The sequence below is a fragment of the Oryctolagus cuniculus genome, chromosome 1 (assembly GCF_051225735.1).
Source record: "Oryctolagus cuniculus isolate XC-2025 breed Fujian yellow rabbit chromosome 1, ASM5122573v1, whole genome shotgun sequence".
In the NCBI taxonomy this organism is placed as follows: Eukaryota; Metazoa; Chordata; class Mammalia; order Lagomorpha; family Leporidae; genus Oryctolagus; species Oryctolagus cuniculus.
In genome coordinates, this window is record NC_142867.1 from 85080325 (window position 1) to 85098954 (window position 18630).

General features: G+C 39.1%; 2 protein-coding genes and 8 non-coding genes across 78 annotated transcripts in view; 1 reads left to right on the plus strand and 9 right to left on the minus strand.

Annotated features, from left to right (window-relative positions):
• CEP295 (centrosomal protein 295) overlaps positions 1 to 8584 on the plus strand; it is a 58122-nt gene extending 49538 nt beyond the window's left edge. For 27 of the 33 annotated variants that reach the window (XM_008262602.5, XM_051850061.3, XM_008262610.5 and 24 more), the window contains 8 exons: positions 1259 to 1430; positions 4290 to 4948; positions 5987 to 6127; positions 7643 to 7739; positions 7827 to 7994; positions 8073 to 8160; positions 8234 to 8333; positions 8449 to 8584. In XM_008262602.5, coding sequence (XP_008260824.4) covers positions 1259 to 1430; positions 4290 to 4948; positions 5987 to 6127; positions 7643 to 7739; positions 7827 to 7994; positions 8073 to 8160; positions 8234 to 8333; positions 8449 to 8487 — 1464 coding nt within the window. In that variant the 3' untranslated portion in view covers positions 8488 to 8584. The remainder of the gene's footprint in view (positions 1 to 1258; positions 1431 to 4289; positions 4949 to 5986; positions 6128 to 7642; positions 7740 to 7826; positions 7995 to 8072; positions 8161 to 8233; positions 8334 to 8448) is intronic. The other 6 variants (XM_089332426.1, XM_089332519.1, XM_089332471.1 and 3 more) reach the window with 2 other exon arrangements.
• Positions 8488 to 18628, minus strand: TAF1D (TATA-box binding protein associated factor, RNA polymerase I subunit D). Of its 37 annotated transcripts, XR_011390077.2 has the most exons (14): positions 18490 to 18628; positions 17013 to 17105; positions 16269 to 16653; positions 15425 to 15600; positions 15162 to 15219; positions 14190 to 14357; positions 12813 to 12855; positions 11244 to 11289; positions 10987 to 11014; positions 10172 to 10208; positions 9790 to 9836; positions 9269 to 9325; positions 8856 to 8894; positions 8488 to 8638 (listed from the first exon to the last, which is right to left on the minus strand). XR_011390077.2 is itself a non-coding variant. In XM_008262662.5 (8 exons), exons 2-6 carry the CDS (start codon positions 17081 to 17083, stop codon positions 14196 to 14198), a joined length of 852 nt encoding a protein of 283 aa, XP_008260884.1. In that variant the 5' UTR covers positions 17084 to 17105; positions 18490 to 18628; the 3' UTR covers positions 8488 to 8638; positions 8856 to 8894; positions 14190 to 14195. The 37 variants fall into 37 exon arrangements, 6 of the variants coding, with proteins under 6 accessions (XP_008260884.1, XP_069932954.1, XP_069932892.1 ...); XR_011390082.2 differs by lacking the exon at positions 12813 to 12855; XR_016233662.1 differs by having other exon boundaries at positions 8488 to 8894.
• LOC127485197 (small nucleolar RNA SNORA25) lies at positions 8696 to 8827 on the minus strand. Its single transcript, XR_007912356.1, has one exon. It is a non-coding gene; the product is annotated as a small nucleolar RNA SNORA25 (small nucleolar RNA).
• LOC127485229 (small nucleolar RNA SNORA32) lies at positions 9104 to 9224 on the minus strand. Its single transcript, XR_007912373.1, has one exon. It is a non-coding gene; the product is annotated as a small nucleolar RNA SNORA32 (small nucleolar RNA).
• On the minus strand, positions 9594 to 9666 carry LOC127485180 (small nucleolar RNA Z40). The gene has a single exon (XR_007912347.1). It is a non-coding gene; the product is annotated as a small nucleolar RNA Z40 (small nucleolar RNA).
• On the minus strand, positions 9941 to 10075 carry LOC127485213 (small nucleolar RNA SNORA1). Its single transcript, XR_007912362.1, has one exon. It is a non-coding gene; the product is annotated as a small nucleolar RNA SNORA1 (small nucleolar RNA).
• Positions 10400 to 10538, minus strand: LOC127485186 (small nucleolar RNA SNORA8). The gene has a single exon (XR_007912351.1). It is a non-coding gene; the product is annotated as a small nucleolar RNA SNORA8 (small nucleolar RNA).
• On the minus strand, positions 11125 to 11197 carry LOC127485308 (small nucleolar RNA SNORD5). Its single transcript, XR_007912413.1, has one exon. It is a non-coding gene; the product is annotated as a small nucleolar RNA SNORD5 (small nucleolar RNA).
• LOC127485235 (small nucleolar RNA SNORA18) lies at positions 11348 to 11479 on the minus strand. The gene has a single exon (XR_007912377.3). It is a non-coding gene; the product is annotated as a small nucleolar RNA SNORA18 (small nucleolar RNA).
• LOC127485259 (small nucleolar RNA SNORA40) lies at positions 12984 to 13110 on the minus strand. The gene has a single exon (XR_007912387.3). It is a non-coding gene; the product is annotated as a small nucleolar RNA SNORA40 (small nucleolar RNA).
• Positions 18629 to 18630: the final 2 nt, after the last annotated feature.

The following is an 18630-nucleotide window of genomic DNA, read 5'->3' on the forward strand; positions in this document are numbered from 1 at the left end:
TGGAAGAGGAGCAACCGGGACCAGCGCCCAGTGCCCCAGACAGGACTAGAACCCCGGGGTGCCGGCACCGCAGGTGGAGGATTAGCCAAGTGAGCCACGGCGCCGGCCAGAATAAAGTTCTTAACCATGGCTGCCTATTAGAGTCACACAGAAAGCTTTTTAAAATCCCAGTGGTCCAGACTATGCCCTGGACCAATTAAATCAGTCTCTGGGAGTACTCAGATACTGTGATTCTAATATGGAACCAAGCTTGAAAACAGATGTAGTTGAATTTTTTATCCCTAGCATCATTGTCTCTGTCTAATGAGTATGACCCCCATTAAAGGCTTGAGAACTGTTAATTTTGTTGGATTTTGTATATTTTTTAAACTAATGGAACAGTTTTAACCATTTAACATAAATACGGATTTATGAAATTTAACAAGTCTTTCTGGGGCCAGCACTAAGGTGTAGCAGATTAAACTACCATGTGTGATGCTGGCATCCCATATGGGTACTATTTGAATCTTGCTTCCCTTCTAATGTGCCCAGGAAAGCAGTGGAAGATTGCCTAGGTGCTTGGGCTCTTGCACCCACGTGGGAAACCTGGAAGAAGCTCTTGGTTCTTGGCTTTGGCCCGGGCCAGCCCTGGCCATTTTTTTCCTAATTAACCTCTTTAAGGCTTTGGAACTGGTAGAAGTACAAGTTTATGTTTGTCAAAAAGCTTTAGTCACTATCTTGTTTTGTACCTTGGAAATGATCTTAATAAAAGTAAATCTGAAAGCATTTGCTGATTTAAATGTAAGTAATTTTTGTTGCATTGGCATTATCTTAAATAGTTTTATGCATATAAGTGAACCAGCAGATGGAAGACATCTCTCCCTCTAATTCTTTCAAATAAGTAAATAAATCTTAAAAAAAAAAAAAAAAAAAAAAAAGTCTTCCTACATACACAGTAAAGGAGCTGACTTCGAGTCCCGAGTCTGCTTCCACAGTCTGCCATCACAACATCCCCAGCTTCTCTGCATAGTTCTCACTTGTCGGAAAGTTACCTCATCAAGTTCCAAACTACCTGGTTAGTTCACAACGTCCTTTCTAAATTATCCTTTTTGTTAGGAAATCTCTTGCCTATTGAATGAAAAGGAAAACTGGATTTGAGCAAGCAAATTGATTGTAATGTTAACATGGTAATTAAGGATAATATCAAAGGGATGTAGTGATTATTTATTAACTGTTAATACGTAATCAGTGTTATAGCCTTTCTGTTATTTTCTGTCAGGCCTCAGATTCCTCATCTGAAATCCACGGTGCTACTGCATCGTCCAAAAGATCACTTTCTTTGACTGCACTGAGAACCAGCTTGCATTCTCCCAATACCAGCCTGAACCAGCAGACTAACCCTGACTTGGCTCTCGCTGCAGCTCAGAGTTTTGCTACAGAAAATACTGAGGGTATGTATGGCTAAGTTTGAAAAAAGGAAAGTCAAATCCAATACATTTTTCCCATAGTTCTTTATATCCATTTTGTTGTATATTGTACCTAGCTCCTCTTGGTTTGTCTCAATTCCTGTCCACACCCTGTACTCATTGTTAGAGGCTGTTTCTTTAATTGTGTATTTATTTAGTTAGTTTTTAATAGAAAGCTTTTATTTAATAAATTAAATTTCATAAGTACAACTTTTGGGTTATAGCCGTTCCTCCCCCCATACACGCCCTGCCACCCCCAAACCATCCCACCTCCTCCTCCCTGTCCCATCCCATTCTTCATTAAGGTACATTTTAAATTATCTTTATATACAGAAGATCAGCTCTACTAAGTAAATATTTCCAGTTTGCACCCACACAGAAACACAAAGTATAAAGTACTGTTTGAAGACTAGTTTTACCATTAATTCGCATAGTACAACACATTAAGGACGGAGGTCCTACATGGGGAGCAAGTGCATGGTGACTCCCATTGTTGATTTAACAATTGACACCCTTATTTATGATGTCAGTGATCACCCAAGGCTCTTGTCATGAGCTTCCAAGGCTGTGGAAGCCTCTTGAGTCCACAAACTCCGACCTTATTTAGACAAGGCCATAATCAAAGTGGAAGTTCTCTCCACCTTTCAGAGAAAAGTACCTCCTTCTTTGATGGCCCCTTCTTTTCAGGATCTCACTCACAGATATCTTTCATGTAGGTCATTTTTTGCAACAGTATAATTTATTTATTTTTGACAGGCAGAGTTAGACAGTGAGAGAGAGACAGAGAGAAAGGTCTTCCTTCCGTTGATTCACCTCCCAAATGGCCACTGTGGCTGGCGCCCAGCGCCGATCCGAAGCCGAGAGCCAGGCATTTCCTCCTGGTCTCCCATGCTGGTGCAGGGCCCAAGCACTTGGGCCATCCTCCACTGCCTTCCCGGGCCACAGCAGAGAGCTGGACTGGAAGAGGAGCAACCGGGACAGAATCCGGACTTGAACTGGCACCCATATGTTTGCCGGCACTGCAGGTTTTGGCTTTACCCATTACACCATAATGCTGGCCCCCTATATTACTGAATTTGATTTTAAAAATATTGTTTACTCCTGCTCAACTTACCCTGTCTCTACTGTTAGCAATTTTAAACATCCTTCCAGAATTTTTTTATGCAATTCACATAGAAACACACACAGAAGGATTCCTCAAAAAATTCATGGAAACTATGTATTATGATAAAACTATGCATGGATTTCCCTTTTTTTTTTCCTTTTCACATGTGAATAAATTCTTATTGATGTATTATAGCATGTCTGAACAGGATCTAGTTTGAGACATTAAAAAATATAACAGTCTGGAAAGAACCCCTATCAATAACATGAATAATGTTGCTAAAATTTAAACAAGAACAAATATCCACCTGACATCAACTTGGAAGGAAAAAATTAATCTTGTTCATGCTTTAAAGGAAGAGGAATATGGTTAATAACATGAACAAGAGCCAACACCGTAAACATTTCAATTGGTTCAACTTGCACAGTTATGACTGAAAAAGTGAAACAAATTCTCAGTGAGTACTGAAATTGTTTCACCTTTTCAGCTTTCCACAAGAGCAGAACTTTCAGTAGAAATTTCCAATAAGTGGTATCAAGATCCTGAAGCATTTCTTCCAAGAACTGGATCAGGAGATGAAATGTGGCTTTTCACTATGATTCTGAAGGCAAATACAAAAAGCTTTGGCTACCAGGAGGTACAGTGGTCCAGTCAAAGCAAAAGTGTACTGGGCAAGAGCAAAGTTCCTGGCAACAGGGTTTTGGAATGCTCAAGGCACTTTGCTTTTTGACTTTCTGGAAGACCAAAGAATGATACTATCTGCTTATTAGGAAAAGTTAGCCAAAGCTTCAGAAGAAGGACTAGGGAAGCTTCACCAGAGTCCCTCTCCACCATGATAATTTTCTGGTTCATTCCTCTCATCAAAGGGACAATTTTGTAAGAGTTTCAGTGAGATCATTAGGCTGCCATCTGACAATCCTTATTTGGCTCTTTGGCATTTTTGTGTAATACTTTTAAAAAATCTTGATTTTTTTAAGAGTATACATTATTCTTTAGTGAATAATGTAAAAGAAACCACATTAGCAATAAATTCCTCAAGACCCTCATTTCTTTAAAGATAGAATAAATGGCTGGTATCATCATTTACAAACATGCCTTAAGTTGATGAGATTTACGTTGAGAAATACTTTACATTTTAATATTTTAATTTCACTTTTCCATGGACTCTGAAGTTCCCTGGTCCATATAAAAATACACACATTTGAGGTACATATCAGGAGCAAAAAATTAACACTAATAGCTTAATTAAGCATGTTACAAAAGGAGAAATATATATGGCATATAAGTTGTAGAGTTGTTTGAAGATGACTGTAACCTCTCTTATCTTTGTATATACACGTGCACATTCCCTCCTAAAATTTATTTGAAAATAAGAGAAATTTTTAATACACTGGTTTACTTCCTAAATGCCCACAACAGCCAGGACTGTGCCAGGCCAAAGCCAGGAACCTGGGACTCAGTTTGGGTCTCCCACATGGGTTGCAGGGACTCAAGTACTTGAGCCATTACCTGCTGCTTCCTGTATACGATGGAAGCTGGAACAGAAGCAGAGCTGGGGTCAAATCCAGATTCTCTAATAGGGGATGTGGATGTCCCAAGTGGTGGCTTGACGTTTGGGTCAGACTTTCACCCCCTAAAATTGTAGGAAGTAAAATTGTAGGAAGTAACACTTTATTATATGCATTTCACTCAGAAATTATCTGAATTCAAGTTTTATAACATAATTTTTTTTAATGCAGAACCTGAACAATCTTTTCGGCAGCTTCTTTCAGAGTTTTCTTCACAAGAGGAGAGCCAACATGTTGATCTACCAAGTATTTTTAGTGTGGAAGCTAGATATTCTTCTGAGGGCATGGACAATCAGAACTACCTCTCTGAAGAACAGACCAAAATATTACATAATAAGAAGAAAAGTGTTCATTTCCAGCTATCTGTAGAAAATTTAAGTTCAGTCTGCAGTTCATCTGATGAGGCTAATGTGTTTGATCAGGTGCATGTACAACATAGCACACCATGTGGTTCGACCTCTAGTGAGTGCTCAATAAAACACCAATTAGAAAGAAAAGATAAACTGGGTTTTGAAGAACTATCAAAAAGAGGTATTGTTACAATGTTAGAAAGTCAAGAACTCACTGAAAATGGACAAGATGAAGCCTATAGAGTTTTAGCTGTAAATCCAGATAGAGAAGAAGCTGATTCCCAATTATGTATAAGAACAGTGGAAAAGGGATCTTCACTTCAGATACCTGCCATAGTACCCATTCAAAATGAAAAATGTTTTGAGGACTCACCTAAAACTGAAACTCCAGAAACCTTAAGAAACCTATCTCAACTGGCAAAATCAGAACCCTTTGAAAGTTCTGGATCATTTTCATTACAGAGCTCTATTCCAGTCTGGGTAAGTGAAAAAGATGTTATGTAAACAGCATTTTAGTTCCATAAACAGGAAAATATTTTCAATCAAAATGTATGAGAATCTCAACAAAGCTACTTGTTAAAGTCGAGCTCATGATCATTGGAAATCTCCAGTGATATGAGAAAATTCCAAATGTTAAAAGCTCTCAGAATTTTACAAAACATCATTCTTCCCTGGTCCGCTATCATTTCTCCAGCTTCTGTGAGAAGTAGCATGTCGGGAACCTCAAAGCACTGCACTGAATTAATCCATTGTAAGGGTAAATGTTAGAACACTGTCCATGTTAGTCAAGCTGTATTAAGCTTGATTTCACCTTTGGTCAACTGGACATGGATCTCACCTAATATTACTTGCAGTTTGTCCTTCCACAGCCAAACATGAGAGGAAAGTTCATGGTAGATGCATGTTATGTAAAGTATGCATGGATTTCAAAAGTTTCTGCACCAAAATGAACTTTTAATTTCATTTTCCACAAACTTTTTGAAGTCTCCCTATATAACACAAGATTGGATACACAGGACTGTATCTGGACTACAGATGTGCTTTTTTGTTTGGATTTAACTTTTAAAATTGTTCAGTGTGTAAAGCCAGTGTTTTCTTTGAGAAATGTATAACTTGACAGCAGTAGCCCACATCTGACTGCAACTGATAGCACTGCTCCTTTAGACAGGATATGCCCTCCACTCCCGTATAGCCCCCAGTCTTCCTGTTTGTATTCTTTGCCTTGCCCTGTAAATGTTTAGGCTTACAGTCCTTACAGAAGCTGTTTCAGACAATTAACACCATCTCATCCCATCCCTAAAATCCAGTATTTCTGCAAGTGCTTGATGGGCTGGGAAGATCCAAGAAGAATCTGATCTGTTGATCTGCCTCAACAGTGTGCATTATTCCCACACTTGTTTACTTGTATATAATAAATGAACATTTATGTACTTTCTCACATTTTGAATATTTAAAGGCTTAAAAAAGCCTTTTAAATAAAAAAAAAAAAATGTTTGCTTTTTAAATTGCCCTGCACAGGAGACAGAATCTGGCCACGGGATAATGGAAGAACCAGAACTTACTTTAGTAAGCACCAGTGATATCAGTATTGCTGAAACAGATTTTGCAAACTTAACCCTAGAAGAAAAGGAAGAAAATGAGGCAAAAAGCTGTTTCCAGGTAAACTTAGTAACCCTTAGTACTAATACAACCTATTTATATAGCAATTTGTAGCTGAGGATTGGGAGATCCGAAAAGGGCACTTTTCTGTTTTCACTTTAATCTCGACATGGCATTTTTCCATAAAATTGTGAGTTACACACACATATGACAAGTGTTATCATTAACACTTGGGCTGGAAATCATGCCTTCCTTTTCTATGGAAGTTTTGTGTTTTTATAAGGATTTATTTATTTGGAAGGTGGACTTAACACAGAGAGGGATAGAAAGATCTTCCATTTGCAGGTTTACTCCCCAGGTGGCAGAAATGGCTATGGCTGAGCCATGCTGAAGCCAGGAGCCTGGAACTCCAAGCCTCCCAATGTTGGTGGCAGGGGCCCAAGTCCTTGGGCCATCTTTTGCTGCTTTCTTAGTCGCAGTAGTAAGGAAGCTGATCAGGAGTGTAGTAGTCAGGAAAATTGAGAGAGGTTGTCATAGAAGATCAGATTTGAAGCAAATATAAAACAGGTACTATTTAACTAGTTTCCTGGTAATTTCCTTTCTTAGAAGGCAGTAATTGGAGCCAATTATGCTATAGATTTTATTCTAATTCAGTGGCTTGTATCTTTCACTTAGTTCTTACCAGCTGTTCTCAAACACTGTTATTGGATCAACTGCATCTTTTAGTCCTCAGAATTTTGTAAGTCCCAAGCATCCTTTTTTCAAAATTCATGACTATCTCTCAGATTGGCAGAATTCATTTCTGAATTGTGCACTTGGAATTATATACCTAAGAGATGACTGCAAAACCACAACTGGTAGTGTCCTTGTATGTGTAAACTAGTATTGAGGAGACAAGACGAAAACAGTACAGATGGTATGCAGAAAGTAGTTCATGACATTCAAACAGGAATAAAAACAGGAATTGGGGAGAAGTGTTAAGAAAGCAGACTGAGCTGATGGTATTGCTGGCCAGGTAAGTTTTTTTTGAGAGGTAGAGAAAGGTCTTCCATCTGCTGGTTCACTCCCCAAATGGCTGCAACAGCTGGAGTCGTGCAGATCCAAAGATAGGAGCTTCTTCCAGGTCTCCCACATGGTTGCAGGAGCCCAAGCATTTTGGCCACCACCTGTCAGACCAAGAACCATATGGAATGCTGGCTTAACCTATTACTACCACAGCACTATCCTACTTTCCCTAAAACTCAAGCTGTTGAGAAGCCTGAAGGAGGGAATGCAGCATATGCTGAGAAAGTGACCCAAGCACTCAGCCACCACATTCCCACTAGCACATTCAGATCTACAAAAGGAAACCAAGGTTCATGACATGAAAATACAAGTGTATGTATACATCCAGCTTTCTGCTAATGCACCTGAAAGGCCGACCTTGCCATCCCTGGATCAGTCCTGCAGTCTTCAGCTGTTGTGGCATTTGGGGAGATCTTTCTCTTTGAAGGAAGCTGACTTTTTTCCGAAAAGGCCAGGCTTTGGATTACTGTAATGTTGCAACAAAATCACAGATGACTTTCTTACAATTAGGTGAGTGAATTTCTGCCTCTTGTACCAGAAACAGAAACCTCTGATCATCTACCTTTATCAGAGTGTTCTACGGATAAGTCAGCAACAGTTTCTACAGGTATGTTTGAGTATGTGAAGGGGATCCTGTGCCCCAGTGGGAAGAGTAACTATTCAGTCTTCCTCAAGAATTTTGTTTTTCCAACAGAAACCCTACTGGAGTTTACTGCCATACCAGGGAGCTTACAAGAAGCTTTTGTAAAAAGGAAGAAATCATTCATACAACGATCTTGCCAGAGGCAGAAAGAAATCAGAAATAAAATTCGTATCTCTGAAAACTCTCAGATAAAGACAGCTAAGGAGAAGCCACCTACAGGTATTTTGCTTCTAAAATGAATTGGGAAATTTTTGTTCCCCACAGATGCATTCATCTATCTTCAAACCTCTTTTCTAGGTTCATTTGTAAATCGCCTAAAGGGTGTGAGTAAAGTTAGAGTATCAGTTCCTGAGGACAGGAAGACTACACACCAAAGGGCTTTAAGGTAGTATTTTTCTTTTAGTGATACTTTTTAATACTATTTCTCATCTTTTTAACACCCCACAAATTTCTTACAGATTATACAATCAATTAGCTGAAGTGAAACAACAAAAGGAAGAGAAAGCAAAGCAAGAAGCCTTTGCCCAAAACAGAGCAAGGGCAAAAGAATTTCATAAGGTGAGCTCTTTCCAAATTGATGTGTGGTATTATTACATATATATATGTATATATGTATATATGTGTGTGTGTGGTATCACATTACTGCTAAATTTAATTTTTATTCCCTCTACAGAAAACACTACAGAAACTTCGAGCCAAAAATACATGGTGATTTTCTACAAACCAGTGTAAAGTTTATTTTTTATACTGTATAACATAAGGCAAAATTATTTAAAGTCAATAATAAATTTTTATTTAACATTAAGAAAGTCCCCATGTTGCAGTTCCTTCCACTGTCCAAAGTCTCTTTTAAATCTTCGGCCCTGAGAAAGAGAACAACACTGGTCATAATACATCATGATGTATTAAGAGTGGCTCAATCTTGTATCTCCTCAGGAAAACACAGCACTACTACTGAGTGATTATGGCATCCTGTGGAGAACATCAGTCTTTGGTCACAGCGTTAAGAGCTCTTGGTCTCATGGCTCCACAAGCCCTCTTTGAAATGACCTTTATTATTTTTTTCTCATGTGTACGTACCTTTTGAACAAACTGATGTTTCACCGTGTTGTACCAGCCCTACATTAAGAATTGAAAATTGAAAATTTCAGGGATGATCATAAATTAAGAATCATTTCTGGGGGTTAGTTACATACCTCAGATCCTGTTACATACAAACTGGCTACTAGCAACCCATAAAAATATCAGTGATGCAAGCATGCACTGTGGTGAGAATTTGAAACTGGCTATTGCAAAACTTGATTAAATGTTCCCAGTAGGCTGAGATTAAATGTTCCCAGTAGGCTGATTGCTAGCAAGGTAGCAGAGAGAAAGCCTGGTGGGAAATTTCTTTATGGTCATGTCCACAGCAAATGAGAAACTGCATTCTATAAGCCTTGGTAATGACCTTCAACTTTCAACTTATAGGTAAAATTAAGGACAGTTATACTTGCCACAATTTCTGGTCTGTTAATCCTCACTCGAATTACATAATAACTTCAAAATTCCACCTGTGAAAAAATTTATATTTCAAACTTTGGAAAATTAGGTCCCAAGTTATCCTAAAACCCATTTCTCCACTATGTATTGGAAATTTTAGGTTTAATGCTGTTGCTTGCATGTGTTCCAATCCAGTTCATTTTAACTAATACAATAAAATTTGTAAGTGAAAGCTAATTTCTACTTTCAGTGATACCTCAAACATGCAGGTTTTAGGTTCGCTTTCACCCTAGAGCTTTTAAAATGTTTCTAAATAATTGCATAGCATACATTCAATGTGGATGTTCAGAAAGGCTATTTTCATTCAGCCCATTCAGAGCAGTTGAACATTTGGCCCATCATCATGACATCACTCTTAATCATGATACACACATGACATGTTGGAATCTACTCTTTCATAGTAGTATTAAATCAACTACCAGGTTTGACTGAAACAGGATCTACCTGCATTGACTTGAGGTTATGTCAACCTTACCTAAAATCTTTGGAATATAATTTCTTCAAGCAATTTACTCTTGGGCTCTAGAAAGGAATAATTAAGAAAATACATTGGTACTTTGGCATATGACCCAGACCTAGAATATGAAATCTTGTACAGTCAACATTAACACACTACACAATTTCAGAATTGTTACAGGTCTCATTGTCACCACTGCAATTCATTTGCTGTGATGGAAGCATAACCTGTATCTCAATTTAGCCACATTAACAGTTTTTGGACACCATGTTTAACAGTGCCCATTCTCATCTACAATGAGGCCCAGTGAATGTTCCTCTAAAACTCACTGTGCAAGTCTCTGCATCTCTAGCAATGCTCTCAACCATAGGAAACAAGCAGCTAGAAAAGCAAGCCTTACTTCATAGAGTAGATGCACTTGCCTGATTCTTGACACACTAGAAAAAGAAAAGAAAGCATTAAAGATTACATCAAACTGAACTGTATGAAAAGAACAAATGCTGGGGCTGGCACAGTGGTGCAGTAGGTTAATCCTCCACCTGCGGTGCTGGCATCCTTTATAGGCGCCAGTTTTAGTCCTGGAAAACCTTTCTTTCTCTCCCTAATTCTACCTCAAACAAAGAGCAAATACTGTATCAATAGAAATACCAGGTTTAACATGCACAAAGCCAAGAAAACCAACGATGCCAGATACTGAATTTCTATTGCACTGTCCTTTGAACACCCCAGCAGGAATAAACTGCTGTGTGCAGATACCATGCAGTGCAGTCATGACTGAAGCCCTTCACTTTTTGCCAATCTATAAAACAAATTCCTGTACAAATAACCTGACCTTTATAAACATTTCCAATCCAATGCGGAAAAAACATTAACTTTTATCCTAGTCATCTTTATCTACTCTTACAAATGACTATTAAGTCATTATAAGAAAACATAGATGTCAAAAACACTGAAGGTCAAACTGTCAACTTTTTAAGGTTACATTTCTATCAATTCAATTCCTATTTAATCAAGATATCCAGGTAGGCATGGTTTTAGATGAACCACGTGGAACTGTCACTTAAGATTGACAACTAATTAATTAACAATGGCACTTAGGTCTACACAGGCACTTTTTTTATCCCAAATATTTTTGCCAATCTATTAACTCATAATTATAGTGTATTAAGATTTTGTATTCAAGTCCTTGAAAAACAAAATAAATGTTTAACTTACCACCCATGTGAATGGCTGTATTTTTTTCCTGTGAAAAAAGTACAAAATGAATTATTTAGGGACCTTACATATATAGCTATAAAATTAGACGATACATATATAAATCTTGAGATTTCAATGTATTATAGCCACATCCAGCTCGGTCAGAATTAGGTTTTAGTTCATGTCTGTAATCATTCAGCAGTTGAACATTTAAATTCATCATGTGAACTGTAATTGAACTTCAAAAGATTCCACTGTCACCATTTAAAACTTACCTAAGCCATCACTCAAAAATAAAACTTATCTGGGGTATTCCAATACCTAAGGTTAATAAAAAAAAAAAAAAAAAACTATTAGGTCTTTCACACTTTGATTAATGAACTGTCTTGTAGTTCCTTCCCACAGACCCAAGAATAAGTCCTGTGAGCAAAGCAAAACCACAGAGTTGCTCTATGAGGCGTTTCCAACGATGAATGGCTATAGGGAAAGCCCCATCGGGATAGACCTCAACAGATAAAGCAATCTAGGATTCAACACAAAAGCAGTTATTAGCCAGAGTTGAAGTTCTCCAGCAAAAGCACGCACAAAGCCATAACCAAGAAAGGCAGAAAACACCCACCCCCCTTTTTTTGACAGGCAGAGCGCACAGTGAGACAGAGAGAAAGGTCTTCTGTTGGTTCACCCCCCAAATGGCCTCTATGGCCAGTGCACTGTGCTGATCCGAAGCCAGGAGCCAGGTGCTTCTCCTGGTCTCCCATGGGGTGCAGGGCCCAAGCACATGGGCCATCCTCCACTGCCCTCCCGGGCCACAGCAGAGAGCTGGCCTGGAAGAGGGGCAACCAGGACAGAATCTGGCACCCCAACTGGGACTAGAACCTGGTGTGCTGGTGCCGCAGGCGGAGGATTGCCTATTGAGCCGTGACGCCGGCCAGAACACCCCCATTTTAATCAGATCATTTCATAATCCCATGGTAAAGATTTTCACCAAGCAGCTTAGGAGCAGTGATAAAAAATGCAGAGCACCTTTTAAACACGTATTTCACTATAAGGAAAAAGATAAATTATGTGACACCGTTTATGCTAGAAACTTAAGACCATACATTGTTCTATTTTTTGTATTTAGGAAATCTTGCATGTACATGTAATCATTTACTAGATTACATGATGAATGCTTGTTTATGATATGATGGTCTTCATTTTAGATTTTTAATAATGTTTGGAGCTGGTATTTAGCAGTGTTTAGGACACCACATGACACTGGCATGCCTTATTTCTGTTTGGAATTTTCCTGCTACCCACAGGAGTTAAGTGCTTAGGTCCCTGCCACCTGTGTGGTGTGGTAGGCATGGATTGAGTTCCTGGCAACCAGATTCTACTTAGCTGATGAGGGATTTGGGGAGTGAAATGGCAAAAGGGAGGGGTGCAATCTCTTGCCTTTAAAATTAGAGGCAGTTTTACCATGGGTTAAGCCACTTGTGTGGGGTTGTCCACACCACCTTCAGAGGTGCAGATAATTGGTTCCAAGCCAGTTTCCTACATATGCATCTTGATAGCAGATAATGGCTCACATACACAGAAATCATTTGTCTCCTACTGCCTTTCAATAAAACTGATGTCCTTAAGATATCCTTAGGACCATTCAATAGCAAAAACACTGGGAAATCCAAGGTGTTCCAATTAGTGCAGGACCAGGAAGTAGATAAAAAAGTTACCATCACACACCACTTTCTGGAAATCGGTGTTACAACTGCAAATTAGAGGGTGCTGTAAATGAAATCTTAGTTCTTATAGGTTTCTTTAATCTGTCAATGTACTACTTACTACAGCAAGTATGTTCTACTCACATTAAGATACACCTTCCACTCCAGACTTGTTCAAGATAAAAGCCTTAAAAAAAAAAAAGCCAGCTTGACTTACCACCTCAGCATAAAAATAGGAACATTAAGATCTTTAATACTAACACCAACCCTTATAGCTACAAATACTCCACCCATCACGTTTAACCATGTTAGGCATCTGTTCCTGCTTGTATGTATCAAAACTCATACTGAGCAATGAGTTCTGGGTTGCAAAAGAGGATTTACTTTTTGCACCTCTATGTCAGTCTTTGTCCAAATTAGACAAAAACATATGCCAAGTGCAACAGATAGCTCAATAATCATGATCATTATCAAAAAAATAGTAGCTGAACATTAAAGAACTGCAACTTAATTGGTAGGGGATTTTGTTATGTATATAAAACATTTGACAGTGAAACATGACTGCAGTCTAAATAAACCTGATATATAGATCATTGCAGATATACTAATTAAAGTGGTTGGACATATATTTTGGGGGGAGGATGGGGATGGGGATGGGGCTGGCACTGTGCCATAGTAGGTAAAGCTGCCACCTGTAGTGTTAGCATCCCATATGGGTGTTGGTTTGAGACCTAGCTGCTCCAGTTCTGATCCAGATATTATGGTCTGGGAAGGTGGTACAAGATGACCCAAGTCCTTGGGCCCCTCCCCCCTGGCATTGGCGACCTGGAAGAAACTCCTGGCTTTGGATCAGCACAGCTCTGGCCATGGTGGCCAACTGGGTAGTGAACCAGTGGATGGAAGACCTTTCTGCTTCTCTCTGTGAAACTCTTTCAAATAAAATCAATGTTTTAAAAAAAAAGGTTTTGGGGGGTTGATGTGGGAAAAGTTAAGCCTGTGAGGCCAGCATCCCCTATAGATGTAGGCTCAAGTCCTGGTGCTCTACTTCTGATCCAGCTCCCTAATTCAGTGGGAAAACAGCAGATGGCCCAAGTGCTTGTGCCCTGCACCCAGGAAACCCAAATAAGTTCCTGGTTTTGGCCTGACCCCATACTGGCCATTGTAGCCATTCAGGAATGACCCAACAGATGACTTGTCGCCCTCTAACTTTGTCTTTCAGACAAAATCTTTAAAAAAGATTCAGGATTAATATCTGTAACTTCATTGTTTCAGTGCTCAAGTGACACCTGTAAGGTCTATTACTCTGAAATCAGTTAAGTACTGAAAGTTAAGAGCAAGATCTTTTATTAGGTAGTGTCATTTCTTAGCTTTTCCCAAAGATGTCTTTTTCACAAACTTGTTCAGTTTTTTCTCAGATGATTCTGTATTTAAGAATTTATTCACCATTAGACTGGCATTTGTCCACATTTATCGTTTCTAGTCTTGTCTTTCTGTGAAGAGTCACTTTTCCTGTTCGTTTACCTTCGTTCAGTTTCCTGTTGCTGTCTCCTTTTCAGGAGGTTCCATCTTCTGTGCAGTGTTTTTGACTTTTGAGGCTCTCTTTTTAGATGAAACGGCTTCTTTCACATTCTGTTCTGAATTCACATTCAGTTTTGGGAATTCCGAATTTATTATGAAACAACTACTGTCCTGCATTCAAAAAATTATTAGTGATAAACAATCTAAGTCATTTTGTAATTACTAGGTTACAGCTAAACATCTAGAATTTTAAAATCAAGGTATCTGCATACTAAATTGCAAAGCACCTATTAAATTGTTAAAAATACTGATGTGGCAAGTGTTTTGGTGCAGTGCGGGCAAGCTATTGCCTAGGATCCCTCTCCATCCCAAATCCAACCCAGCTTAAGGCTAATGTGTGTCAGCAGGCAGCAAATGACACCTCAGCTGTCAGGGCTTGTGCCACCTCTGTAGGCCTGATGGAGTTCCTATCTCCTGGACTCTGTGTGGCCTAAATTGGCTGTTGTGCCATTTAAGGAGTGAACCAGTGCATTGAAGATGTTTCTCTTCTTTGTTACCCTGCTTTTCAAATAAAACTACAGAAAAATGAAGTGTTCTGGTTTCCTCATTGTGAAAAGATAGTATTTGTAACTTTGCACACCCAATACATTTACTTAGACTCTTGAAAATTAATGAGCACTGGCCAGTTCTGTGGTATAGGTTAAGCCTCTACCTGTAGTGCTGGCATCCCATATAGGAACTGGGTGCACCACTTCTCATCCAACTCCTTGCTAATGGCCTCGGAAAGCAGTGGAAGATGGCCCAAGTGCTTGGGCCCCACCCAGCCCCAGTACTGCTGCCATTTTGGGATTGAACTAGCAGATGGAAAATGTTTCTCCCTCTCTGTAACTCTGCCTTTCAAATAAATAAATCTTTAAAAATAGCAGTAGCAATTCCTGCCTTCCTAGGATGAAAAATAAAAACAAAGTCACTTACAACCAATTTGATATCACATTCCTCCTGTTCAGGGTGTGCTGCTTCCTCATCCTCTGCTCTGTAACATTAAAATGCATCATTTAAATGACAAGTTTTATGACCTCATCAGTTACATATACTGTGTTCCCAAATATAACCAAAACAGCAAAGCTTGTCACAAAATAGTTTTCTAATGCGTTAACTTGTGTGGCAAAGTCAGCTCTTATAACTGTGTTCACTGTTAAACTAAAGCATGACCAAAATTATTTCACAATTCAACTTACACTGATTCTTCAATAGGAGATATAGATCCATCATCATCCAAATACTTGTATCTTCGACTGTCAAGATCTTCCTTTTCTAAATCATCACCAACATCCATTTGTTTCAGAGATTCTTTCAGGTGATATTCATACTTCAGTTTTTCAATGTAATTAAAAAATCCTCTTGCAACTGCTTGCTAGACATTAAAAACATGATTTTTTTCATGACCCCAACAAAATTAAAGTGTTTTTTCACAACCCACCAGAGGCCTGTCTTCAATAAGGTAACCATCCTTTACCCAAAACAGAATAGCTGTGCTGATTTAACTGTTCTCCACCTGCAGACTAAACATGGTAATTGTAAATTACTAAACTAAGCTGGTACCAAGGAAAACACTAATTTTGGGAATTGCTAATGTTGATAACCTTATCCTTAAAATAGCATTTCTCTTAAATTCCAGGTTCTTGCAAGCAATCAAATTAACTATGCATTTATTCAACACACAATTCAAGTATTTGAAGAGTAAATCTAAGTAGGAATGTAGTTCCAAAAGTTCATGGAAGATGGACCTAAAAGGTTTATTTTGGTGCAAAAAAAATCCCTTACCTTTCAATTTGTTTTCCAAACTTTTAAAAGTAGTTTTGTACTTTAAAATGTTATCTACTGAGCATGAAAGGCAAGTGTGCATTTTAAAGGCCACTAGCAGGGAGCTAGATTCAGAAGTGGGATGCTGGCAGCATTGTGGGCAGCAGCCACTATACCACATCACTGACCCCCTACGTCTATTTTACACAATCCTAATATTGGCTAACAAATCATCTCGGGTATATTAACTATGTGTCTCCAAATTATTAACATACTTACCTCAAAGGTTAAAATTTTCCTCCAAGGTGATGGTTGAGTTCCATTCTCTGATTCTAAAAATGAGAACCTAGGTCCTTTGTCTTTAAATTGGTTTTTATCTACATGTGATATTTTAGTGTTTTTCCGTCCTTTAGGCCTGCCTACTGGCCTTCCTGTTGCCTTGTATTTCTGTTTTCTCCTTTTACGTTTCTTTTTCTTAAATTTTGCAATAAGCGCTTTTAGTGTCAATGGTCTTGGTTCTACAGATGAATCACTTGAAGAATCTGTTGTTTCGACAATTTTAGATGAATGAATAGGTTTTCTAATGGTGTTTTTTGGCCTCCAATTAGGTGAGGAAGGAACACATTGAGTTTTAAACACACTGCTACCAGATGAACTGTCATCACTAAAAGAAAAAAATTTCACTTAATCTTCTGGTACTACCAAATGCCCATTATCAGCAATGCATTATCCCAAATGTACATCTCTTCCAATCCCAACTCAGAACATGCCCAAAATAACTGAAGAGTTGTGTCCTTGCAGGTCACTAGGACTGCTACTCTACCACATACTCTATCACACATACCAAGTTGGCAGAGTACATACTGCTTCAAGATATATATAAAACATTCATACTTTAATGCAAGTATTCCTTCTCTCCCAAATCCTGAAAATTACCACTAATTACAGCATCTTTTTATTGGTTAATTCAAATATATTATTATGACTGAATCTACTTCAGTTTTCCAGTTAAAACCCACTTACCTTTCATTATCAATTTCCATAGTTGCATCAGATGTCATGTGGTCAAGAGGGTCCATTTCTGACTTGTCCATCACTTACTGTGTTACAAGCTTCCTGAAATTTATTAGACTTGATCAATGTTATGTAGCTAGTTATCTATTACTTCAGTTCAACATAACCAGACCACACCATTTGCTAAGCTTTTAATTAACAGTCCATTTTATGCATTTCTTTTAAAGCTCTAGAATTTATATTCACAGGTCTTTGATATTTTGCCTGATCTATTGGAACTCAAATTTCAAGAGTACTTTCATTCCCAACAAAAGCATCTTTCTAAGTACAGTTTTATCATTAGCCAAGCCATTTTCTAGGACCAAAGGGAAACTCCCATGTTATACTTTTACACAGAAAGCCAGAAGAAAAAGTTTGCCTTCTTAATACAAGCATTAGGATTGCATCTTGAACCAATAGGCATTTTTAACCCCTGATCTAGGATTTGTCACCGATCAGCTCATTCTTTCTTAGATTCGTGTAACAAAACTGTTTTATCACATCTTTGCTTTTGGTGCAAACTGAAAAGGTTTAAAAAGCTAAAAACTACAATGACCTGCCTTTTGTCTTCCTCTCCTTGGCAATTAAACTTTTAAAAGGTTAAAGATGACTATCTCAGCCTGCTTGAGAATCAATATTGAATTGAAGTTCAAGTCCCAGAATAAGCTAACATATCAAGTTATAGGAAACAATAGTGTCTTTAAGACCTCAGATTTGTGAAATTCCCAGGGGACCCACATGACAATTTTATCGAACGATTTAGGAGTCTTCTTAAATGCAAAATTCTGAAAAATTAAATCGTAAAATATAAACTGCTCAAAGAGCGAACTCCGCAAAAACTTACACAATGGTAATGCTATACTTGTGGTCAAAAAAATCTTTTTTCCTAAAAGGCTTATCAACAACATGCAATTAGCTCAGAATTCTTTTTGGGAACCTGTTTAGAAAGCAATCGTACTCAGATGCTGCTTTCAAGTCTGGGCTTCTGCGATTTTTGGAGACCTCGGCTAACTCGTACTATGTTGTAGTCCCGGGGCCAGTTTCTCCGGGAAGCTCCTAACACCAAGCAAAGAAAATGGCGTCGACAATGGTTACCTCACTCTAATCAAGATTCCATCAGGAGACCCCAGGTTGCGTAGAATACATTTTAGCATCCACAGCCCAGGCACGACGAGCCACGCCTACACCACAAACGCGGTTCTGTGGGCCTCCGCGGGCCTGCGCCGTCAGGACACGGCTTCGCGGCTCAGCCTGGAGCAGGGCGTGGGTGCTGGAGACCACGGCCCCGGGCCGCTCCTCCAGCTCCTCTCCACCTCGGAACAGATGGCTGGCACCAACGAGCCCGCTGCGCCCTCGCTACCCGCTCCCCACGCTTCGGGCCGGGACCCCGACTGCCTTGTGACTCGAGTCTCTGAAAGGAAGGGTCTACACCCGCCAGCCGCCTCACCTTCGTCCGCCAACGAACCGACAACCGCCTACCTCTTCCAACCGCGCGGAAGGAAAGAAGGCGCCAATCTCGCGGCCCGGATAATACTGGGGCCGAAATCTCGCGTTACAACTTGGCTCCCGCGACGACGGCGAGCGGTGG

Excerpts from the sequence above, each read along its gene's own strand:
- TAF1D (XM_008262662.5), bottom strand. The coding sequence starts at position 17,083 with ATGGACAAGTCAGAAATGGACCCTCTTGACCACATGACATCTGATGCA. Across the intron at positions 15,220-15,424 it reads TCTCCTATTGAAGAATCAGT|AGCAGAGGATGAGGAAGCAG; the intron begins GTAAGTTGAATT and ends TTAATGTTACAG. Across the intron at positions 14,358-15,161 it reads AATGTGATATCAAATTGGTT|GACAGTAGTTGTTTCATAAT; the intron begins GTAAGTGACTTT and ends TTTTGAATGCAG.